The sequence below is a fragment of the Seriola dumerili genome, unplaced genomic scaffold, assembly GCF_002260705.1.
Source record: "Seriola dumerili isolate Sdu_G_001 unplaced genomic scaffold, Sdu_1.0 BDQW01000081.1, whole genome shotgun sequence".
NCBI classification, from domain to species: domain Eukaryota; kingdom Metazoa; phylum Chordata; class Actinopteri; order Carangiformes; family Carangidae; genus Seriola; species Seriola dumerili.
The window spans coordinates 2430463-2453307 of NW_019174336.1; the positions used below are offsets into that span (position 1 = coordinate 2430463).

General features: G+C 41.6%; 1 protein-coding gene across 5 annotated transcripts in view; it reads right to left on the reverse strand.

The window, feature by feature from the left end:
- Window positions 1-22830, reverse strand: part of pam (peptidylglycine alpha-amidating monooxygenase) — a 37480-nt gene extending 14650 nt beyond the window's left edge. For 3 of the 5 annotated variants that reach the window (XM_022744451.1, XM_022744450.1, XM_022744448.1), the window contains exons 1-16: window positions 22745-22830; window positions 20898-20997; window positions 20661-20796; window positions 17194-17314; window positions 16267-16324; window positions 14672-14759; window positions 13044-13135; window positions 12624-12707; window positions 11235-11283; window positions 10955-11022; window positions 10197-10277; window positions 10036-10112; window positions 9052-9155; window positions 6892-7085; window positions 6716-6772; window positions 2408-2683 (exon numbers count right to left, since the gene is read on the reverse strand). In XM_022744451.1, coding sequence (XP_022600172.1) covers window positions 2408-2683; window positions 6716-6772; window positions 6892-7085; window positions 9052-9155; window positions 10036-10112; window positions 10197-10277; window positions 10955-11022; window positions 11235-11283; window positions 12624-12707; window positions 13044-13135; window positions 14672-14759; window positions 16267-16324; window positions 17194-17314; window positions 20661-20755 — 1444 coding nt within the window. In that variant the 5' untranslated portion in view covers window positions 20756-20796; window positions 20898-20997; window positions 22745-22830. Of the gene's footprint in view, window positions 1-2407; window positions 2684-6715; window positions 6773-6891; window positions 7086-9051; window positions 9156-10035; window positions 10113-10196; window positions 10278-10954; window positions 11023-11234; window positions 11284-12623; window positions 12708-13043; window positions 13136-14671; window positions 14760-16266; window positions 16325-17193; window positions 17315-20660; window positions 20998-22744 lie in introns of all 5 variants that reach the window. The other 2 variants (XM_022744452.1, XM_022744449.1) reach the window with 2 other exon arrangements.
- Window positions 22831-22845: the final 15 nt, after the last annotated feature.

Below are 22845 nucleotides of genomic sequence, written 5' to 3' on the forward strand. Positions count from 1 at the left end.
GACTGTTGTGAACTGAAGCAAAGTTTTCTATTTAACAGTTTTGTGTAGTGATGGACGGAACAGAGCGCTGCATGATGTCAGCAGAGCACTCACATCAGCTGACTGCATTCAAGCTTCACCATCAGCTGCTTGACTACCAGTAACTAGTAACATCCAATCATATTCATACAAGTGTTTACGTGGCCTTTATAACCTCAGACGTATCAGTGACTACTGTCCTGACAAACTTAAACTTAAACTTAAGCCTTCATCAGGTCCTCTATACCACGGGTCTCCAACCTTTTTTTCTCTACTATTTTGACAGAATCCAAGTGTCTGAGAGCTCCTCATGTCTTGTATTACCGGTTACATTTATTTGTATCAATATCGTATCAAAACACTCCAGCTGATCTCCAAACCAAACCAGATCAATAAGATCATTTAACAATCATCAAATTTCAACATCCAAAAACATGTGAAACTCACATCAGACAAAAACCAGAGTCAGACCTCAACAGACATGAAAACACCACTGTAAATAAACCTCCATACATCTGACTAGAAGATTCTGTCTGTGTATTGGAGCAGATTTACTGAGTGCAGTTGTGTTGCTTAAAGTTTGAACTACACATCCATGGTTTGTACAGACTATATTCTCTGAACCTTTGGGTGAGCTACTGGGAGAGCTCTGATCTACATGTTATCCTGACAGGTTTCTGAGGGAGATTCTAAACAGTGTCAGTCCCACAGTTTTATCCTCTGTAAACTGCTCTGTGATGTTTCCCTGATATCTTAAATTTTAATTATCTGAATACACAGCTGTTCTCATTAACCTGTATTAATGATGATTTTGTCAGACAAAGACACCGTTATAATATCTGATCACCATGACAACAGTTATGTTGTCAGCCAACACCATGACGACGGCTGGTTAACCTGCAGCGTTCATGAGCCACGACTCAGTCACTACTTCATACCTGTTCTGTTGTGGCAACAGAAGCAGAAGACTATGATGTCAGCTGCATTAAAACACAGTACAGCAGGAGGAGGCAACAGCCCGTCACTCAGCAGAACTGAGCTCTGTGACAGCAGAAAACAACCTTCAGTTGTCTCTAACCTCCTCCGTGACCACTCATGTTAAATGTTGATGTAGTTAGTGATCCAGCTCAGCTGCTGTCATTAATAAAGTAACCTTTATTAATGTGTCATTAATAAAGTAACCTTTATTAATGCGGATTTCATTAAGATGACGTCTGGACCACAAAATAAAGATAAGGTGAATGTGCTGTCTGTTCTGCTCTTCACCAGTTGGCTCTAATGTAGTTTTACCAACTGAAGAGGATGAAACAGAAGAGATGGACTCAGGTCAGCAGTCAGTGTGTCACTGTGTGATCTAAGTCCATACAGGACGCACATACCAGGAAATCTCATGGTGACTAAAAAATATTTAAGACTGGTCAAATCTGAATTTAAGAAAATTTAGACTTTTAAAGACTTGAGGCCTTTTATAAGTAAATTAAGATATTTCAAGGACCTGTGACAGTGCAGGATTTAAACTTTGGAGCAACAATGACAATGTTTTTATGAGAAAGAAAATACATGGCATGTCTGTTAGACTTCAGGAATACACCTGATTTGTTTTGGTGAGGAACACTGAAACCTCCTTTAAAACAACAATAACCTTCTACACTGAAGCCAAAACAAACGAGGCCTTTGGCTGTTTCCAAGGGGAAGATGAATGAGATATCAGACAGGAGCCTCTGAGCCTCTCTTCTGATTGGCTGACTGTTTCTCAGTGCTCTAATATAAATATAGCAGATGTCAGGCAAATGGATTTGGATGGTGGGTCCAGGTGGGCGGGGCTTGGGGCGTGGCTGAGAGCAGTGACTGCTTTGTTGTGACATCACAAAGTTCCAGAAGTCCTGACGGCTGGTTTTAAGGCTCAGTTTCTGAATTCAGGCTGTGTGCATTTCTCTGTGGACTGAGGCTTTGACACTTTCACAGTGTTAATATAGAACCTAGACCTGCTTTATAATTAAATAGACATCTACCTTTAGACTTGATGGGACCTTTAAAAAAAATGCACCAGGCTGCAATGGTGGGGGCTGGTTTGAGTGAATGTCAGTGAGTGGAAGGGATGAGGAGACAGAAATGAGGAGGAAACACAGGATGCTACAGCCAGGGAGGAAAAGACCTCATGAAACAATAAGGTTCACATACTAATCCATTCATGCATTTTTCATTGATTTTAATTTCATCAATAAAAAAAGTCTGAACATGCATTGAAAAGTTGAAGGTGTGTCCAAACATACGTCCAGTATGTACGTTACATACTGGACCACGCAAAGAAAAAATTTATGTTTTCAGCACCAATGACAAAAAATAACAAAAAAAAAACAAAAAACAAAAAAAAAACACCAGGACCCACCTTGTCCTGTAGCTAGCAGCTTGCTTCCTGGGGACTTGGCTGTGGCCTCAAGCTGATGGAATTTGTGGACTCTGTCCCTCACCAAAACAGGGTCCTCCCTGGTCTGGAAGGCTAGTGTGGCACTGGGAGAGCCCAGGTCTGTCTTTTGCATTAAGCTATCAATCTGAGCCACCAGCTCAGCCTGGGCTCTCTGCATCTCGCTGGGGTTGTACTTATGAATGTGAGCTATGTCTTTACTCTGGCCTAGCAGCTTGGACATGAGAGAATAGAGGTCACCTGTACAGACAGACAGAAGGACAGGAAAGAGAGGAAACAGAGGACAAGGAGGTTGTAGGCTGGAGGTAAAGTCCTGACTACACAGGGAAAATGCAGTAGTGTAGTTAAGAGGACTGACGGAGAAAATCATGACAGAGCATGAGAGAGGGGCCATGAAGAGCTGGCTCCAAAGAGGGACAGTTGTTAGCTCATAGCGTCGACTCACAGGCTAGAAAACTCTCGATTCCTGCATGAGCTGAGACAGCAAACACAATGAGGATGTAGGTAAAGGGCTGGACAGAGCTTAGCAGAGTAGGGAGAGGGAGGGGTGGGAGGAGCAGAGACGCCGGCCTGGAGCACAGATCAGTGTCTGAGAGGATGATAGACTGGAGTCAGCAGACGCACGATCAAGAGTTGTTGATTTGAAGGTAAATCTCAAAGATCTGATATATGCATCAGCTCCGCTAAAGTTTGTGCAATAGCACCTCGACACTCCACAACGCTAAACCAACCGACCAATCACGACACACTAAGATTCTTCTGGTTTGGTCGACTGTTAGGGAGCAGCCCTACACATGAGACTTCGTTTCTATAATGTCTCGACCTCCTGTGCATGCATGCGACCATTTTTGCTCATTAAAGTTTTTGCAAATTCATTAAAAATCAAAAACTGAAATCTCTCATTAACAAAAGTCTTCAGACCTTTAATCCAGTTCTTTGTAGGACCCCCTCTTCAAACTCTGAACCTGGATCTGGTCCATCTTCCTGACGGATTCTCTCAGACTCAGACTGGACAGGAAGTGTGAACCGTCCTCTTCAGGTCTCTCCACAGGTTGTCTATGGTCTGGGTTTTGGCTGGGACACTCAGGGACAGTCACTGTGGAGCTGAAAGGTGGACCATCACCCCTGTCCTGGGTTCCCAGTCTCTGGATCAGGCTTTCTTCAAGGACCCCTCTGTATTTGGCTGCATTCATCCATCTCTCAGTTCTGACCAGTCTCCCTGTCCGTGCTGCTTAGAAGACCCCCCACATCATGATGCTGGCCCCCCCATGCTTCACTGTAGGGGTGGTGTTACCCAAGTGATGAGCAGTACCTGGTGTTCAGCAGACATCCTGTTTGGAGTTCAGAGAGTCTTGTTCCTCCTGCTCTCAGAGTCTTTAAATCCTGTCAGTCAGACTCTGTCTTCTGTCTCGTCTCTCCCAGAGGACTTCTGAAGCTCTATTAGAGAGGCCACTGGGTTCTTGGTCACTGACCAAGACCCTTCTTGCCCAGTCACTCCTTCACTTGGCAGTCACTCATTCTTCACCTGAAAGGAGTAATCTACTATATTCTCTAAATACAAAAGTCTCTAATTGCCAAATCTCATTCTAAGGCCGTGTTCAGACCGACAAGCCCACCATTAATTTAAGTGGAGCCAGTCTGGACTCTGCAAAAATGTTGAACCAGGACCAACTTTTGCTGCAATGCGGCATCGTCCAGCAAGACAGCAGTGACCAATCATTTGAGAGTCAGCGCACACTCCATAAACTGCTGTATAAACTGCTGTTCAGAGTCCTGGTGTCAGATGAGCCTTTCCATTCACAGATCTGTTTCTCATACCGAACTTCCTGGACTGTATTTCTTCATCTCACTGAAACAACACAATTCATTCCCACCCTGCGCACTGTTCAAAAGACTGTCAGTTACTCTCCGTTCACCTTTACTAAAGGTGTCAGTTGACCAGGTTTGTCTCCCCCACTACCTGATACACCGACACCACCAGCTGTTGAACAGTTAAATCTGAGTCCAGTACTGATCTATAAATGAGCAAAAGCTCAGTCATCAGTGTTCAGCCAAAGGAGCTCTAATCAAGTCCAACTCTTTCAGTTAATGATGAACTCACAAGTCAAAAGACAAAGCAGATTCAGATCAGGGAGACCAGTTTCACAAAGATATTTCAGACTGGTCTGTAGTGTTGGTCCAGTCTTCATTTTGCTCATAAATTAGTCTAATGTAAGTCAGACCATTTCACAAAAATAAAGCCAGAAACATAAGACACCTTACCCCCAGGCTAACTCAGGCCTGAGACCAATGTTACCATGGGAGCAATCAGTGACACCTGCACTGAGCAGTAGCACCCAACAACAAAAAGTATAAATATGGCTCATAATTTGTGGTGTCTGGTTTTATTGTTTCACTCTGAATTCTCCCAGAAGACAAACATTTTCTTTGTGAATAGAGCTCAGTGGTTGGATGTGGTTCCTAGGTCGGCCATTTTTTTATTTTGAAAAGTGTCAATTTACCCAGAACTCTGGGTAACTAAAGCAGTTCAGTTGTCATGATAGTCAAGAACTAAACTGCTCTGTGCAACAGATGAATTTAGACGTTTATCTGAAGTCTGGCTGTTTGTTCTATCTAAGACACAGTCAAAGTCTGTCTCTGTGAAACCGGCCCCAGGTTACGCTTCAGACAAGTGAACGACCTGTAGGGACGTAATGACAATATTTACCAGAGTCAAACAAATAATCAAAAAGAGAAAAAAAACACACTATGCACACACTCTACACACTGTATCATGCGGACAGTGTGCAACAACAATGGAGACAGATCACACACAGCCTGCAGGGACAGACCAGTGTCAGCTGAAAAACTACTGCATAGTCTAATTAAAGTGATCTCATCAAAGTGTAAGTGGTGTAGATGGTACCATTAGTTAATCTCAATATTTAATATTTCATAATGAGAATTTGAGTCAACCAAATACACATCCAGAGCTTCATCTTCTGCAGGTCCCGGAGCAAAGCTGTTATAAGGAGGGACATGATCACTGAGCTCAGAAATGTAGTGATCTTCATTACTAAATATTCACTTTGGCTGTGGCTCAACTGTTACTGTAAACCAAAATATAACTCATAAAATAAATCTATAATAATCTTTAGAATATACCGAGCATTCAGAAAGTCTTCAGACCCCTTCATCTGGTCTTACACTAAAATCCTTTAAATTCATTTTCCCCTCATCAATCTACAGGCAATACTTCATAATGTTGAAGAGTAAACTGAATTTTATATATTTTTTAAAGATTTAGCCTCGCTAGGAAAATTTATTCCAGGAGCAGGAAATGAGGCTCTAACCAACTATCAAACCTGACATCCAGAAGGACCAATCCTGGCTGCGGAACAGTGACCAACTCAAAATCTTGTAAGGTTACTACAGTAACGGCCATGTCCAACAGTTAGTCTCGAGGGGGCACAGCAGGAGTATGGGGTACCAGGACCTACAAGCTTACAAGGTCCTCATATAACCTAAGTGAGAGTTGTGTTCATATTCCCGACAGGAAGTCAAACACGTTTCCAGTTGGTGTTGGCGTCCAACAGGGTTGTCCCTCGTCACAGATCCTGTTTGGATCTGAAGGCACAGCCGAGAGGACAAGAGTCCAGTTTGAGGATCACAGAATTGCTGCTCTTTGCAGATGATGTGGTTCTGTTGGCTTCATCAAACTGTGACCTCCAGCATGCACTCGGGTGGAGCAGAGTGTGAAGCTGCTGGGATGAGAGTCAGCACCTCTGAGTCTGAGGATCTCTCCCTCCAGCTTTGTTTTTCTAGTAATCAGGTTTTGGTTAAATTCATGCCTTTACTTAATGTTAATTTATCTCTGCCACTACAACCTTACTTCTGTCTCTTGTAAATCCTGCCTGTGCCACATTTGTGTCTGGTTTTAAAAGGTAGGGAAAATGGACAGTCGAAATAACACGACCTCAGTAAATGCAGTGGAATCATCCTCTTTTAACATGTCTCCTGTTGTCTGTGTGATCCTGCCTTACATGCAATGAGGAGTGAGATACACACTGAACACACAAATGAGACACAAGCTGATACTCCAGCCTGCTGCGAATGTTTGATACATACGGGACACGTGTCACATCTACGCCTCCAGCTAACCTCAGTAAATCTGGACAGGAGTCTGGACATGACAGTCACTGAGTTACTGGTGAATGTAACAATGAGATGGGAATGGGCTTTTGTAGTGAAGTGAGGGTGAATACTTGTGCAGCTTATTGTCCTTGAACTCACCCTGATCCAGAACCTGGTCTGCTTTGCTTGCATCCAGCGGTGATCTGTTACCTTGATCTGTGGGAGAGAGGTGTGTTTCAATCTCACATTAGAATAAGAAAAAGTCAAACATGCTACACTGAATACTGTAACTCTTAATACTGGGTTAGATGTGATGTGATGTGATGCCTTTGTACCTGTCGAGTGTCCCATGTGCATCATGGAGTTCATGTGACCTGGACTGACAGCGATGGGGACACTGGCCTCTGCTGGAATATGTTCAAACAGCTCTTTGGAGCCCGTCTCCATACAGTTCATGAAGGGGATCGCATGTTTGCTGTCCATGTAGTACATTATGTAGAAGTTGCACATTTCATCATCAGAGGTGCCGCTGCAGACAAAACAGAAGAGGACATGGAAATAAATATATCACTCGTCTAGAAACACGGCCTTGTGGTTGTATTCCTTCACCAACCAGTCCAGTTACAGAATTCTACACTTTTGTCCACCGAAATCTAATCAGTTCATTTCTGAGTCCGAATGAATGTTTGTGCCAAATGTGAAGAAATTCTGAGATATCAGGAGAGCGTGACAGACGACCTGAAAACATTGTCTCTGACCACAGAGGTGTAAACAGACAGATCATCTTTATGGAATCTATGGAGATAATTTCCCCCCAAAACAAACAAACAAACAAACAAACAAAGCATGTTTTACAAATGTCCTCTGATTCACTAACAGTGTGGTTTGCAAATGCAAAAACCACATTAACTAACTAATGCATTTTCTTTTGCAAATGCAAAATGTACCTCATGTTCCACAAAATATTTCTAATATGTCAGGCTTCAGAAACAAATACAGCAAGAACAAAAAAAACATGTCCCACAAAGACAAAAAAATATCACCTGACTTTGGCACAATCTTCCCACCATGACTGTGCTGAGGATTTATGTCCTGAGAATTTCACCCTCAACAACAGCAGGTGGCACTTAAGAGTCAAAGAGAGCAGACTGAACATTTTAAAGCTTGATGTTGGACATACAGTCACTCCACATCCAGCCAGGTCTTCTCATGAATTCTCACCATGTGTCTGCAGCAGGAGGAGGCAAGCTCAGCTCTAGCCATCCTGCTGAACTACTAGAGGTTGACTTCAGGGACTAATGCTATTTATATTGTACCATTGTACCACTGTAGAATACAATGGGGTGTGCCCTCACCGGGCCATGTTTTCCCTCCCTTCCAGACTGCAAGTGTGAAGAAACACAAGGTGTGGAAGAGGAGAAAAGACCGTGACTGGAGTAAAGCCTCAGTGTCTGTCTAAGGCCAGGAACACACTGGATGTATTGCGTGTGTATGGTTGCTGCGTAATGTCTTGGTTATCATTTCGGCCCACATGTTAACGTGTCAGAGCGGACACACCTTAATTCATTCATTTTCTATATTAAAAAATGCATATGGCAGAAAATACTAAAGAAAAACGTCTTTTTCCTCAATGAAATCTTTTTTCCAAGTAGAAATTATAGTCCAACAACAATCCTCTTTGACAAGGCAGTTAAAGTTTAATTGTTTAACTATTAAACAGAACAAAAAAGATATGTGGCGCTCCTAATGACAGCGGAGCCCGAAGTTCTGAGCCAAACCTCCTCACAAATTACAAGCCAAGGCTACGGCGCTTATACACGGCTTTGCAATGTTTACAATAAGCTTTGTTATTTTTCAGCTCGAAATGCTCCCACACCAAACTTCGCCTTGCTCTCTTCATGTTTACCTGCGATGCCTACGGCAGCCAGCTGAGTATTTACTTTTCTCTGTTGAAAATTTAAATTGCGCCCCGGCTGGTTGCTGCCACGTAGTGAAATTCATTGCGTTGCTTTAAGACACATTACACAACACAACCTCGTTGATACGCGCGTTAGATCAATCAGATTCCACGTGATCAACAAACCACAGTGATTTTAGTGACGTTTTCTGTCAAAAATAAATCAGAAATTAATTATAGTGACAAGAAATCCAACATTCCAGTAACCAGCAAACTCTATGCAGAGAGATAGAGCTGCAGCAGCGTCAACACAGTAGAGACGCAGCCGGTGTGAACGCACACGTGTGCTTCTCCGCAGCAGGTCGGCAACGTCAGCCGTTACGCACACGCAACGCAGGCAGAGTGTTCCAGGCGTTACCTGTGATTAATTTATATTTATATTTACATTTATATTTCAATACAAACACAGACCACAGAGAGCAACAAGAGCTCATCTGTTATTCAAGTGGACTGAGCAGAACCTTGAATTGAGTTACAGGTCATCTACAGTGTGCTGCAGTCATGCATTAGGTGCCTCAGGTTCAACAACAGAACTCACCCAATGTAGGTTTTGGAGGTTCTGCCCTCACCAGAAAACACACATCTGGCAGCGATGGTGTCACCGTACTTCACACTCACTTCCTTGTTGGCAGGATAGAAAGCCTGGAGAGAAACACAGTCACTGCTGAGCAAACAGCAAACAGCACAAACACTGTTGTGATCAATATGTTCCTGGTTGGATTCAGATGTGTTACTGGATTTCAACAAATAAAAACTGGGAGTGAATTAAAGCTGGGTCTCTTGTAACGGCTGGGGGTGTGGTCAACATGAACAAATAAATGTTCATTTCTACCACTTTAATTTAATGAATTCATTTTCAACACATTGTTGTTCTGGATTATTTATCTGAAGTACTTGGCATGTCTTTCTTAAATCCTGTTGTTGCATATGGTATGCCTGCAAATGTTTCACAATAAAAGCCATGTTAAAAAATAAGGTGTTTCTGTCCACCGAAATGCTAGAGGGATTTTAATTTGAAATGCTTGCAGGAAGTGTTGAGTTTGTATTAACAGTGTAATGCTGTAACTATAACAGGGCAAACAGGAGCAGAATAAAATATATATAAGGTGTTTGATGATAGAATTCAAAACAGTATGAGTTGGAGGAAGTATTGATCATCACAAATAAAATCAGACTTTGATTTTGAAATTACTTTCCTTATACATCTGTTGTTTTAGCCTACTTCCTGCCTTTGTGTTCTTCCTGCCAGTTCCCTGTGTCCCCTGTGTCTCATTGGATAATTAGCCTCTGTGTATGTGTAGCCCCTTTCAGTTTCCAGAACTTTCTGTAAGTTTCCTGTGAGCTTCTTGTCTTTGTTCCCTGGACTGCCTCACCTTCTCAGTTGGAGCCTTTTTGGCATCACACAGAAAACATCACTAAAATCACTCAGAACATACGAGCTGCACCTTGAACCTTTAACCAATCAGCTACCAGGACACTGATAGACGTCAGTATTTAATTACCTTCTGATGTGATGACGTACCTGTGGTAGCTGAGGTGACTGTCGTCCAATCAGGCTCCACTTCCCATCTCGGATCCTGTAGCCACTGACCACTTTCCCTGTAACACAAACACACATCCAGACTACCGCTGATACCGATACAAGTCTCTCTGAAACGGACTGAGTTCTGTGGTTTGACTCACCAAGGTGGTGTGTGTGGGTCCTGAAGGCGAAGGGGTAGATGGGATGTGAAGTGTAATCACAGGCGACGTCTGCATTGGTAACTAACAGAGACAAATAAGAGGATGTTAAGGCCCATTCTGTGACCTCTGTACAGCCTCTTTCAGCCCCTCCAGTCCTTTATCTGCTCCAACAGTAACATGTGAATGTGGACGTTCAGGTGTAAAGTGAACTGTAAACTAGATGTGGATCTGTTCTTTAATCTCCTGCAGTTAGACCTGAGTAACGTACCAGTACAACACTGTGTTCACCTGCTTTGACCCAACAACTTCCTCCGCAAAGGAAAATATTGCATCAGTGTTTAATGTTGACTCAACACGATGGACAAGAGCCTTTAGTAAAGCGCAGCACAACAGATCATTTAACAGTGTTGACAGAGGGATATATCACAGTGACATAACATATTGATGCTTGTCAACATGTGGGTTTTCACACACAACAGCACGCACAGCTGTTTCATATGTTGACACTGTAGATCAAACAGTTGCTTTTAGGGCTGGGTTCAGAGAGCTGGATCCATTTTGGTTCCACAGAAGAAGAATAATCAAGTGTACATTATCAGGTATAATCACTTCTATTTTATCTGTCTTTTGTGTGTGTGTGTGTGTGTGTGTGTGTGTGTGTGTGTGTGTGTGTGTGTGTGTGTGTGTGTTTCTATAACAGAAAAGTTATATCTCTGAACCTGACAGATTTAAATGTAGGAAACATACAGTCAACATACCTCTTTTCCCTGGAAGGATGACTGTGTCCACAGACATGAGCAGGTATATACCAGCTATGAACGGCTGCCTTTCAGGAGGGAACACAGAGCCACAGTTAGAGGACCGGAGGCTCTAAGGACTCTGACTTTTCCTTCTCATCTATATTTACATTCTTCCTGGTGCTGAAGAACAAGCTCAACACACTGTGCTGCTCTTAACTCACACACAACAAACAAACTTTCACAGCTCCCTCCACTAAGATTCTCTATTTCAGTATTGATCAAAACACTTGATACTTACGGCTTGGACGTCATTCTTAAGGAGAGTCCTGAGCAGTCTCTGTGATGGTCTGCAGAGCAAAATAATAACTTATGAGCATCATAATCACTAAATATGTCATTTACATAAAGTGCATAAATAAAAAGTGGATGATAAGCTAGAAACAGATGATGATGATGCAGTCAAACAAAGAGATCTTTAGGATGAATCACCATCTCTAATGTCAGTGAACAGTCTGAGGTCTTATCGCTGTATTACAGTGCGCAGGTGTTTCTAATAAACTGGTGAAAACAACAAACAAGACGAGGGGCTAGATGCGTAAAATGGATATGTCATTTCCCACACATAAATTGGTATTTATAAACACAGAATGTGTCACGTCACACATTCCTTTGACCGTGTGTACACACGATCTTCCAAAGCGCTCCAAGTTACAGTGAAGTGACAATACAAAATAAGACAAGACACGTAATTCAACATAAAATAAAATAACCAACTTCAGAGAGCTTCATTCATTATCATCATTATAAGTTTTGCTGTTTAAATGATAATAAAGGAAACATTGAGCACAAACATTATTTCTGTATTATGAATTGTTAAATTGTTATTGCTGAGTATGTCCTCATTATTTCTTCATCATTCGTCATTTCGTCATTCTGTAACCTGTTTCGTACTATTTTAATATTTACTAATCACAGAGTTACAGCCTCTGGAGCCTCATTAAGACTCTCTAGTCCCAATAAATGAAGTTCAGAATAAAACAATTTACATTTGGACTGATTGTACTCTAGTAAACTCATGCATGTTTTTGCCTCAGTTTCACAATCAGTGAAATTGTGCTTCTTCCTCATCTAAGGGAGTGTCTGTATGCATTTATGATTAATAGTGGAAGTGGAAATGTGGCTCGTGCACACGCGCCCAATTTCTCAATCCCACGCTGGGGCTGATGGGAATGGTTTTGCAGGTACTTGTAGTACCATAGAAAATGTGACCTGATGGTGGCACTAAATGAAAACTGAGCTGTCACCAGTGTCACCAGGTTCTGCTCTAATGTTCACACCAATCCATCCAGTGACTGTATATTGTATATTTTAGTCTGGACCAACAGCTGATAATCAAATTCTCAAACTCAAAAACTGCAAATGAAGAATCATCATTTGACCAAACAAAAGCTAAGACATTAACAATGAACTAAACTACGTATATCACAGTATTAGAAATATTACATGACAGCTACAGCTGAGGGGAAAAATTACTACACAAGTTCCTTTTTGCTGAGTTCATGTTTATTGAGGAGTGACACCTCTTACTTCTACACTCTTGAATCTTTCCAGACTTTTACTGAATTTGATTCAAGAATCATCTCTACGAAACTTAAATGTCAATAGTTAAATTTCCATTAGGACTCACCTCTGAAAGCACTGACATCTCCATAATGGATCTGCAGCACAAAGTAACTTATTCCTGAATTTCTTCCGACTTTAAAACCAACATCTGAGGAGACAGAGAAAGAGAGACATGAAACCACAGAGAGATAAAACCAACAAAAGACAATAAGATGTATTATTGTACTTTCTTATAACAAAAGTTCTTTGCCTTTGTCTATTTTCAATGAACTAACCACTACTAAAGAAAATAGTTGCTATGAAAACAGAGAGGTCTGTGGATCATACAGAGTAACAGGGACACTGAATACTACAACATAAATTGAATTTCCCTCCATTGTTTTGGTGAGGAGACACACGTCTCTCCACATGGTTGGATACAACCAGAGTCCAGTGTAGAAACAAAAAGACTTTTAGTTCTTGTGAAACCCTTTGAAAGACAAACCTTTGGGGAGTTTAGTGGGGGGTGCGTTGCGAGCCCAGGCGTACATAATGGAGGCTTCATCCTCACAAGTGCCTGGTACACTGCCACAGTCCCTGGAGAGATAAGTGAGACATCAATAATCAATACACTTTGTGCTTATGGATGAACACAGAGGCAGCCACAGAGCAACACAAACACCGACTCCCCACTACAGTAATGTGCTGCAGTGTTTGGATGTGAGGGACATACTGGTCCTGGAGCAGTTCCTCTGACACACTCAGGTGGTAAACAACAGAGGGTCATGTTACAGTAGATGTTACTATCATACAGACACTTACATCATCTACAAACTGATCCTTTTTTCTCCCGGAGGAAACAGAACAGGATGTAACCACTGACTCGTTATCACCTTATAAAGTTGTTATGGTGAAAGTGTTTATAAAACGTGTCTATCTCCACCTCCAGCAGCTACAGAGCAACAAGATGATCCATGTGGATCCATGAATCTCTGTGTTTGATGTGTTTGGTCTCCACCAGCTCCTGAGGGAAATATCTGGCTCTTTAGCTGCTAAATGCTCCACTATATTCAGCAGCTGCTCTCTGACTGTGTCTGTCTGCTGTTTGCTGCTCAGCAGGTAGCGGACAGTGGCTTTTTACAGCTGAGACAAACAGCAAAGATGCTACAAAGCTCCACAGAGCTGAGGGGAACTGCAGAGCTGGTGTTAACTCTCTGTGGGTTTGTCACTTCTGTGAACATCTTTCACATTACATGTGGTTATTGGACCCAGTAAATGTGTCAGAGGCCACACCCAGTGAAGTCATTTTAGCAGCTTTTAAATGTTATGTAATACTTCCTGCTGTTGTTTGCTGCATTACTGATTACAATAAAAAACAATGCAATGTCTGATCACTGCTGAACAACGCAGCTCTTATAGGATGCACTGGGCTTAAAGCCATGATGATGCGTGATGATGGAGCAGTATAACACTGGCCCTGAACTTTCAGGTTCAGGTTCTGGAGCTTTGCAGCTCTTCACACCAACCTAACCCAAGGGGTTCAATCATAACTTGACTTATCAGGTCAAATAAAATACTAAAACTTTCATCCAGTAAATACAATTGTTTTAATATTCATTTGGAAACTGTAAAATGCTATTCAGGACAGGTATAAAGTGTCATTTAACTGGTGCCTTTACTTGTTTTGGGTGATATCCAAAATGTAATATCTCAATACAGTCCAGCCCTAATATTGCAATATACGATATTATCAATATAATACTGTATAATTATATGATTGTATTTTATGTTTCAGGTATAAGTGATGCTGCCACTAAACAGCAGTTCAAAGTTTTATTTTCACATGTGAAGGTCAATGTACAGTAAAGTAGTGAATGAGGGCTGGACTGAGCAGCAGGGCAGACTGTGCAGAAATGCAAAAAAAACAAAAACAAAAAAAAAAACTGACATTACGAAAAATATCACATATGGTGGGAAATATGATGATATTTGATATTATTGAATATTGGCCTGAGCCTAGGCTTTGTTTACCATTTCCACGCTTCCTGCTACAGCAGAGAAAACAGCTACAGAGACCTTACCAATGAAACCGTTCAGACACTGTAAACACTGTGAGCTGAGGCTGGATCTTACCAGTAGCTGCTGGTGGAGACAGGAGTCTGGCAGCCAAACAGTAGCATGTGATGGACTGTGTCCATACTGGCATGAGGTATGAAGTCCACTGAGGAGGAAAAGAAAAATTTAATAAAGAACTGAGCTCTGTTACTTTACACACTTTAGGTCTGAAGACTTCACTCGAACCATTTCTGTCATCTTGATTCACACACACACTGTGTTACATCATGTGCCCACAGATCAGACAACGTTCAGGAATAAACACATGTTGCAGCCCCTCAGTGTAGAGGTGTAAGAAAATATTGATACAGGATATCATGTTTACTGATGCTGTATCGATTCTCAAAAACACTGTATTGATTTTAAGTCAATAGTTTACATGCAAAAGTTAACGCCAGACTGATTCATTCTGTGATGGTAGTGTTATCATCTATCTTCAGCTATTTCACTCTTACACTCCATTGTAACGGCATAAACTGAGACAGGAATTAACATAAGTGTGCACAGCCAGCGTTAGCATTAGCAAACCTATTCAACCGGTAACATTACCACTGATGGCTTAATCTGAAAGAGTTAGAGCAGCTCCCGGTGTACAGAGTCTGGACTCATTCTGGCTTCACAGTAAAGAAGACAGACGGACAGAACAGCGAACGACCAACGCTAAACGAGAGGATCCCTCTCAAAAGATTCACTTCATGTTACCTGCTCTGTTACCAAACCAGACTGACTCCACTAGGGCCAGGGCAGCACCACATAAACCCATAGCCCCTCCCACCAGGCTTAATATTTACAAAAAAAACAAAACAGATATATCTATAAAGCACATTTTCTGGCTAGACAAAGCACTCATAGTTTATGAAATAAAAAATGTACTTTAACCAGATAAGTTCATAAACATTTCTACATCAGCAAAACAAGTTATTTGCTGCAGAAAATTCCAAACAGGAAACATAATATATGCCGCTCACAGGACCCCTAAGCGCACGATGACCAACTGTTTAACAAAGGAAAATTTCACGCCCCTATTTTGCCAAACTCATGGATGTGAGACAGCAAGGCGAGGCAAGGATGCCACGCGCCCTAACAAAGAGTAAGCAACATAGTGTTAAGTATATACGTGTGTATGTGAATGTATGCGTAAATATTAATAGAACAACCAAGTGTTCACCCTTGATCACACTATTAAACAGTGAGAGGAAGAGGAATAATAGCAAAGTGTGCCGACTGCTTGACCAGAATCAAAAGGAGGGAGGGAGAGATGTGTGTGGCGTTTATGTGCGTTTATATGTGTGTGTGTGTGTGTGTGTCCTGCAGCCAGTGACGAAGCTGCTCCGTCATGATGAACACAACAGAGGGATTATGAAGTAAGAGAAACAAGCCTCTTCTATGACTTCCATCACCACTCTACTACTGCTACCTGTGCAGTGTCTGCTTCAGCTGTTGGTGCTACTGTGACGTTTACTACAGCTCTAACTCTGACATCTCGTCCAGCTGCTAACCGCTGGATTTACCCAGACTATGACCATCTAGTCAATGCAGGTGCAGATGATTTTTGCTAGTGAAATAGGTCTATAGACAGATAACAGATGAAAATACTTTGAGGATATACTCACCTATATATGCATCTCGACTCGTTGGCACAGGAAATGCCATGCACAGGTAAGTGTCCGACTGAAACATCAAAGACACGCATGATGATATTCATTCATGGATGAAGAGAACAGTCAGAGAACAGTTATGAAATGTTCAGCAATATAAGTGTGTTCATTTTCAGACTGAAAGTTGTGTCAGTTTCTGTGTGTCATGATGACTGCTGAGTGACAGTCAGCGCTCTGATAGAGATAGATCCTGCAAAGTCCATAAGTTCGACCTCACAACAGAAACTTATTTTTCTCCATGAACTACAGCTGAGGACATAGAAATATTCTGTTTCCTTCAGCCCAAGTGGAAGTGAACAGCCATAAAACAGATCCTGGGCTCTACATAAAGTAGTAGAAATGTGAGATAAAAAACTTTTTTTTTCCTTCATTGTTTTGGCTCCCAGCTCTGACTGGATAATAGTGTGAATGTGTTCAGTTGTGACACAAAACTCAAACCCATAAAACTCAGGAACAGAACTCCCTTTTCCTGCACAAAAACTCAAAGACACACTTCATTCAAAGTGTTGAGATGTGTTTTAAGAGGAAATGAGTGTGCTGAGGCTGGAAGCATTTTAATACCATCTGGTTTCTAATTCCACAAGAGATTATGATAATTATGGCTGCAATTAACGATTCATTTAATTCATTGTCAAATTGTTTGCTACATGTTTCTTTGGTAATTAATTGTTTGATCTCTAAAAAAGTGAATAAAAGTCTTCAGATGTTTTCTTTTGTCTGTTCTACAGGAGAAGCAGCAAATATTGGCATATGTGAAGTCTGACATTTTCTGCTCAAAAATGACAAAGATTAAGCAACTATTGACACATCTGCTGATTAACTTCCTGTAGATTAATGTTTTAAGTTTCGCAATGAGTTAACATTTCAGAGAGACGGACTCACCCCGGCCGGGATGACACCAGGCATCCGAATGTCCACAGAGAAATTGTGAGGGTTTGTAAAGACCTGCTGCTCGGTCCTGGACGCACAGCTGCTGGGATCCAACAACACGTTCTCCTGAGACCTAAGAGAGGAACAGGAGGGAGGTGTTTACTGACAGCTTTATGACGGGACACTCAGTTATTAACAGCAGACAAAGCAGAGTCATACTGCCTCGTACACAACTGTCTGTGCACTCAAAAGAACACACAGTCAGAAAAATTATGTTTTCATGTAATGCTATTTTTTTTTCAGTTTATGTAACCGAGGACTTCTTCACTCAGTCAGACAGTCCAACACACTGACAGCACATCCAGCTGCTGCCTTAAATGAGAAGATGGTGTTTTTTCTAGATTATTGATGAACAAAACAAAACAACAATGGATTCATCCCACTCACAAGTGACTGTGTGTGTGTCCAGAACCTGATAAATCTCATTCTTCTGAGTCCAACCAGCCGAGTGACATGTTCCTTCGTATGGGTGTGCTAATTCTAAACAGATCCACAGACTAACAACAGTGATCACTCTCAGTCTCTGACAGTAGTCCCTGTAAGGCAGGGGTCACTGCACATGCTCAGACACACTGTGCTTCCCTGGTTTGTTGTGCATCACAACCTCTGGATGTGATGGAGTTTTCAGAGGAGGAGACACAGGGAGAGACTGAGGGCAGCAGTGGACACTATAATGTTACTGCAGCCACTGACAGCAGCACTGAGGAGCCAGACAGAACTTCAGGTGCAGCTGCTCAGCAACACCAGCAGAGGCAGAATGTAGATGCTGCAATGAACTGTCTGATCTGGAGCCAATACTGCAGGAGCTGCAGGAGACCAGGATAAACACCTGGGGCCAGTTGCACAGCACCTGAAGTTTTCTACTTAAGTATGCCACTTCAACAAGGTGGAATTTCTCCTTAGCCGAGGGAGTTACTTAAGTTTGTTGACAGAATAACTTAAAAGGTTTCCTTTGCTAAGGAAAAACGTTAAGGCACTTGCAGCAATAAAAGAGATTTTACAGCGGTGAAATTCAACGGTTTCCATGGAGACTGTATTGTTTTGGCCTTTTCATGGGATTTGTTGACAATAACCAAAATATAGAAAACTGTAGCCTTATACTTTCAGCTGTGTTCAGATCGTCATTAGCACAGAACTGTCAGTGATTCCTATGAGCCCACATGTCGATACAGAGCGGCTCTGGACCAGAGAGCACCAGAGAGGTGCAGGGTTATCTGGTAAGAAACTGAACGTCTCATCTTCAGCTGTAGACCAATGAAACATCATGTGACAACAAACTGACCTGGACAGTCAGTTCAAATGTGGCCTTACAAAATCAGGTACAAGTTACACAAAGACTGTCAGTGTAAACTGAGACGCAGCAAAAATGTCCCCGTGTTTTAATGTAAGTAAACCTGGGGCCCAGTGTATAAACCATGCAAACACCATTTACCACATATTGGTATATGGTATAACTGGTATTTACTGAGGATGCAGACAGGATGTGAGCACACACTGACACACACTTCAGACCAGAGGGATCTGAGAGTGATGAGGTGATGAACAGTTATGAACTTCATTAATGCCATTTGTCTGGTCAGTTTTTTGTCTTTTTATCTCTGTTGGAGTCTTCAATTTATTTCCCTTTCATATGATCCTTTATCATCAAGCAGGTTGTAAAGGCTCTTTTGTAAAGGCTATAAACTTATTGATCCTCTCAGATGTTTGGTGATGATAAGTGAGAGCTCACTGCTGAAGCTGAATGACTGATAATACACACATTATAAATACACACACACGTATAATAATTGCATGTCATGGTGGCTGCTCTGGCCTTGTTGCACAACCTCTGTGGTCCGCCACAGTCAGTGACATTACTCTTCTTTGGCATTTCTGTTCACTCAGGTCTAGAAGCAGCAGACTGAGCAGCAGGATGAAAACAGACCGGTCTAAGGCTGACCGTGGAGGGGAGATGAGGTCCTGCAGCTGAGCCTGGTTGCACAGTGACTGAGATTTATAAAAACTGGGGGGCTGCCCATGTACTGCTTTATACATCTAATGAAAACAATGTTAATGCGCATTTCTTTTCATGTTTTATTTCAATACTTTTGACAATTAATTATTTCAGATTTAGATTTTTTATAAATTTACTGAGTGCAGATTTATGGGCAAAAATGGCTATTTAAATCTACAATAAAGTGAAGGGATGTGAATACCTTCTGAAAGTATTGTATATTCTGTATATTCTGAGTTCTGAGTCAATTACATGACTGTTGAGGATATTCTCACTTACAGCATGTCAGTACGTAACTACACAGGGAGGTTTTGACTCTCGTGCATCTTACAGAACAGATTCTCTGTTATTTCAATTTCTCCATGGATATGTGTTTTACTCAGTGTCCGTAAATGCAACACAAAGAGTGTTTACGCTTCAAGTCCATTTTCCTGCGTTTTACACATATAACTACTGTGACTGTACCGTGCTTTGAGCATAGGTAACGTACAATTCAACACTGCACCTGAACACATCCTGTGAAATAAGGCTGTGCTGATAGATGCTGATCAGAGTGATCGCTGATAACCAATAACTTTGCCAATGTCAAAATGATATTTGGCTCATTTTCTCATTAATGTATTAAATTAATATTATTAGTGGTAGCAGTTCTATTAAACTAATATTAAAATGAACTGTCGCACCATGGTTTCAAATTGGCATCCCCCACATATTACTGGCACTTGCTACACCGAAACACACACACACACACACACACACACACACACACACACACACACACACACACACACACACACACACACACACCCTGACAGACTGACTGTCATTGACACATTTGTTTGGTGTATGTGCTGCGCCATGATTAAACAGAATGGAGGAGATCGACAGACAGAACACCTCACTTAGTTCAGTTTCTCAGCTGCTGCTTTTTATGGGTGTAACTTCAACTTTCAGCTCTAACAGGGAAGTGAAGGGACAGTCAACAAGAGGGGGAGAGAGAGGGAGAAAGAGAGAGAGAGAGAGAGAGAGAGAGAGAGACTATAAGCCATAAATAGAGGTGTCTCTGCGCCTCCCCTGCTGATTTTGTGCGATTATTGTGAATGCTATGGTTATTACATGTAAATAAATAGGCTAATGATTTGTGATGACAGTTTAGTTTTAATGTAGCATAGCACTTAAACATACTATACACTATAAAATGTCTTTGTTATTCTACTGCAGCTGTGTTCACTATAAACATAATTGTGTCATTAATACGAAAAATCCACTGGTGGGTAAAATGTTGTTTTGAACAAGAGGAATGACTAAGATCAAAGATTTAATAATAATTTGATTTCTCACCAGATTAACAGCTAAAACTTTTACAAATCTACCATTTACATTTCTAATCAAATTTATCAGGAACAGAAAAAGCTTTAGTTCTTACCTTTTGGACCTGTACAGAGGGTTTTGTATTTCCAGGCTGTGGCTGTGACTGATGAATGCTACGATCACGACACAGAGCGTGGGGACTCCCATCATGCCTGTGATGGCACGGCGTGTTCTGCAGCTGCTGCTGATGTCTGGGATGGAGAGGTGAAACAGTGGCAGTGAGCACTACCCTGTAACCCAGGAAAAGACCAGGTAGATATACTGCACTGAGTGTCAGAGTGTCCTGTCACACCTGGTGTCCTTGCTTGGCTTGGTTGAGGAGAAGGTGAAGGTGGTATCCCTGCTGGACCTCACTCCTTCACCATGTTCAAAAGTCTGTCTGAAGCAGCCACCTGAAAAAAGCATGTGTGTTAAAGGACTGGTGATGTGACAAACCCAAACACAGCAGACTCTGTCAGCGCATCTCATTTATTTACATGTTGTTAATAGCGTTGGTCCATTTAATATAAACCATAGATACAATGTACTGTATATTCCTCCTGGTTCTTGAGGTGCACACTAAGCAAGGGTACAGAGTTTGATGCTGCCTCAAACTGCACACTTGCTTGATTTTAAAACCATCCTCTCTGACCTGGAGGACAGCTTACAATACTACAGGATAATATACTCATCAATCATCAGCACTATTTCCTTCTATTCCCAATTAATTCCACTGTTACCTTCACAAACAGCATCGATAATCAACTTAATGGGGGTTTTACTGCACTGACATAGTGGTTCAACCTGTTTCCAAGTCCTCAGTAACCACGCACTATTATAATACAGATAAACTCCCTGTGTCTGTGTGTACATTTCTTTGTCTCATAAACCTGTTTCCTCAATAAATTAAACTGGTCAGATAGAAATGGATCAAAATAAACCTCAGACAGAAATGTAAATGACTCTAGTATTAATGGTTCCCTGCCTACTGTCATTAGTAAACATAGTCAAATCCTCTGTCAATATTCTGATGTTTCTGAGAAATAAAATGAACAACCACAGGGGAACTTCTGCTTTGTCTAATCCAGAAAAATGTAATAGCTAATAACTCAATGCACTTCATCACATAGAAAAATCTCAATATTGATATATGAGATATAAATCAGCCATGCTCATTGTTGTGTAATGGTCTAACACACCCAGAGGTACTAACCTAACAGCAACCACGGTATAAACAGTTTACTACCCGCCATGCAGCTCCAGCCTTTCTCATGACAAGTGTGAAGCTGCTGAAACTCACATTTACCTTGAAACCCAGAGGATGCTGATAGATGGCAAAGAGAGAATCAGTGAGATGAGGAGCTGGCTCGGTGACTCATCGCTGTTGACTGAGTAAGGTGGAAATAACAGGGAGAGGAGGAGGAGTGTGGAGGGGCAGTGCTGCTCTGACATCACAACCCTCTGAGCAGATACATGAAACTATGGAAACAGGGCTCATCCCACTCATGGACCACAGCACGTATTCCACCAGGGTTTAACACTGAACATGTTCACGTTTACACAGCCGCCTCAGACCCCATTTATAACCACCTTACCATCCCAGCATCATCATAACACGGCTGTTACTTTTATTATCCAAGTAAGATAACAGCACAGATGGGATACGAATCTACACAGGCTACGGTGAAAATGAAAGTATACCTAAACACAAAACCTGTTTTATTGTAGCACTTTGAATATGTTCACAATTAACGGCGGTTCTTTGTTTTTCATAACAGACTCTGTTGAGGATAAACATATGTCACGACTGAACTAAACAGGAAGCGACAAAAGAATATAGCCAATTTTAATTGGCGCTTAGCCATTAGCTATTAGCTAACATATAAACACGCCAGACCGCTCAAAACAAGCTAACTGTCAGGGAACCAAAGCAGCCACAGGTAAGCTGTCAGTCAGTTAGCTCCCTAACTGTAATGTTGTTTGTCATGTCAGTATGTTACATGAGCTAACGTTAGCTATCTTGGTTGCGTTGGTGTGTTTTGACAGGTTAAACATGGCATCGAATCTTAGCTGAGATCAGTTTCAGTGAAGATGTCTGAACTGTAGCTCATGATAAACTAAAAAGATAAAGGGGGAAATATTTAAGAGATAACACGGTACCTGTTCGCTGCAGCTGGACGTCTTTCAGTCGCTTGTACTGAGGTGATAATAACCTGTGTCGTTGATACGAACCAGTATCAACCATACTTCCATCTTTTCAC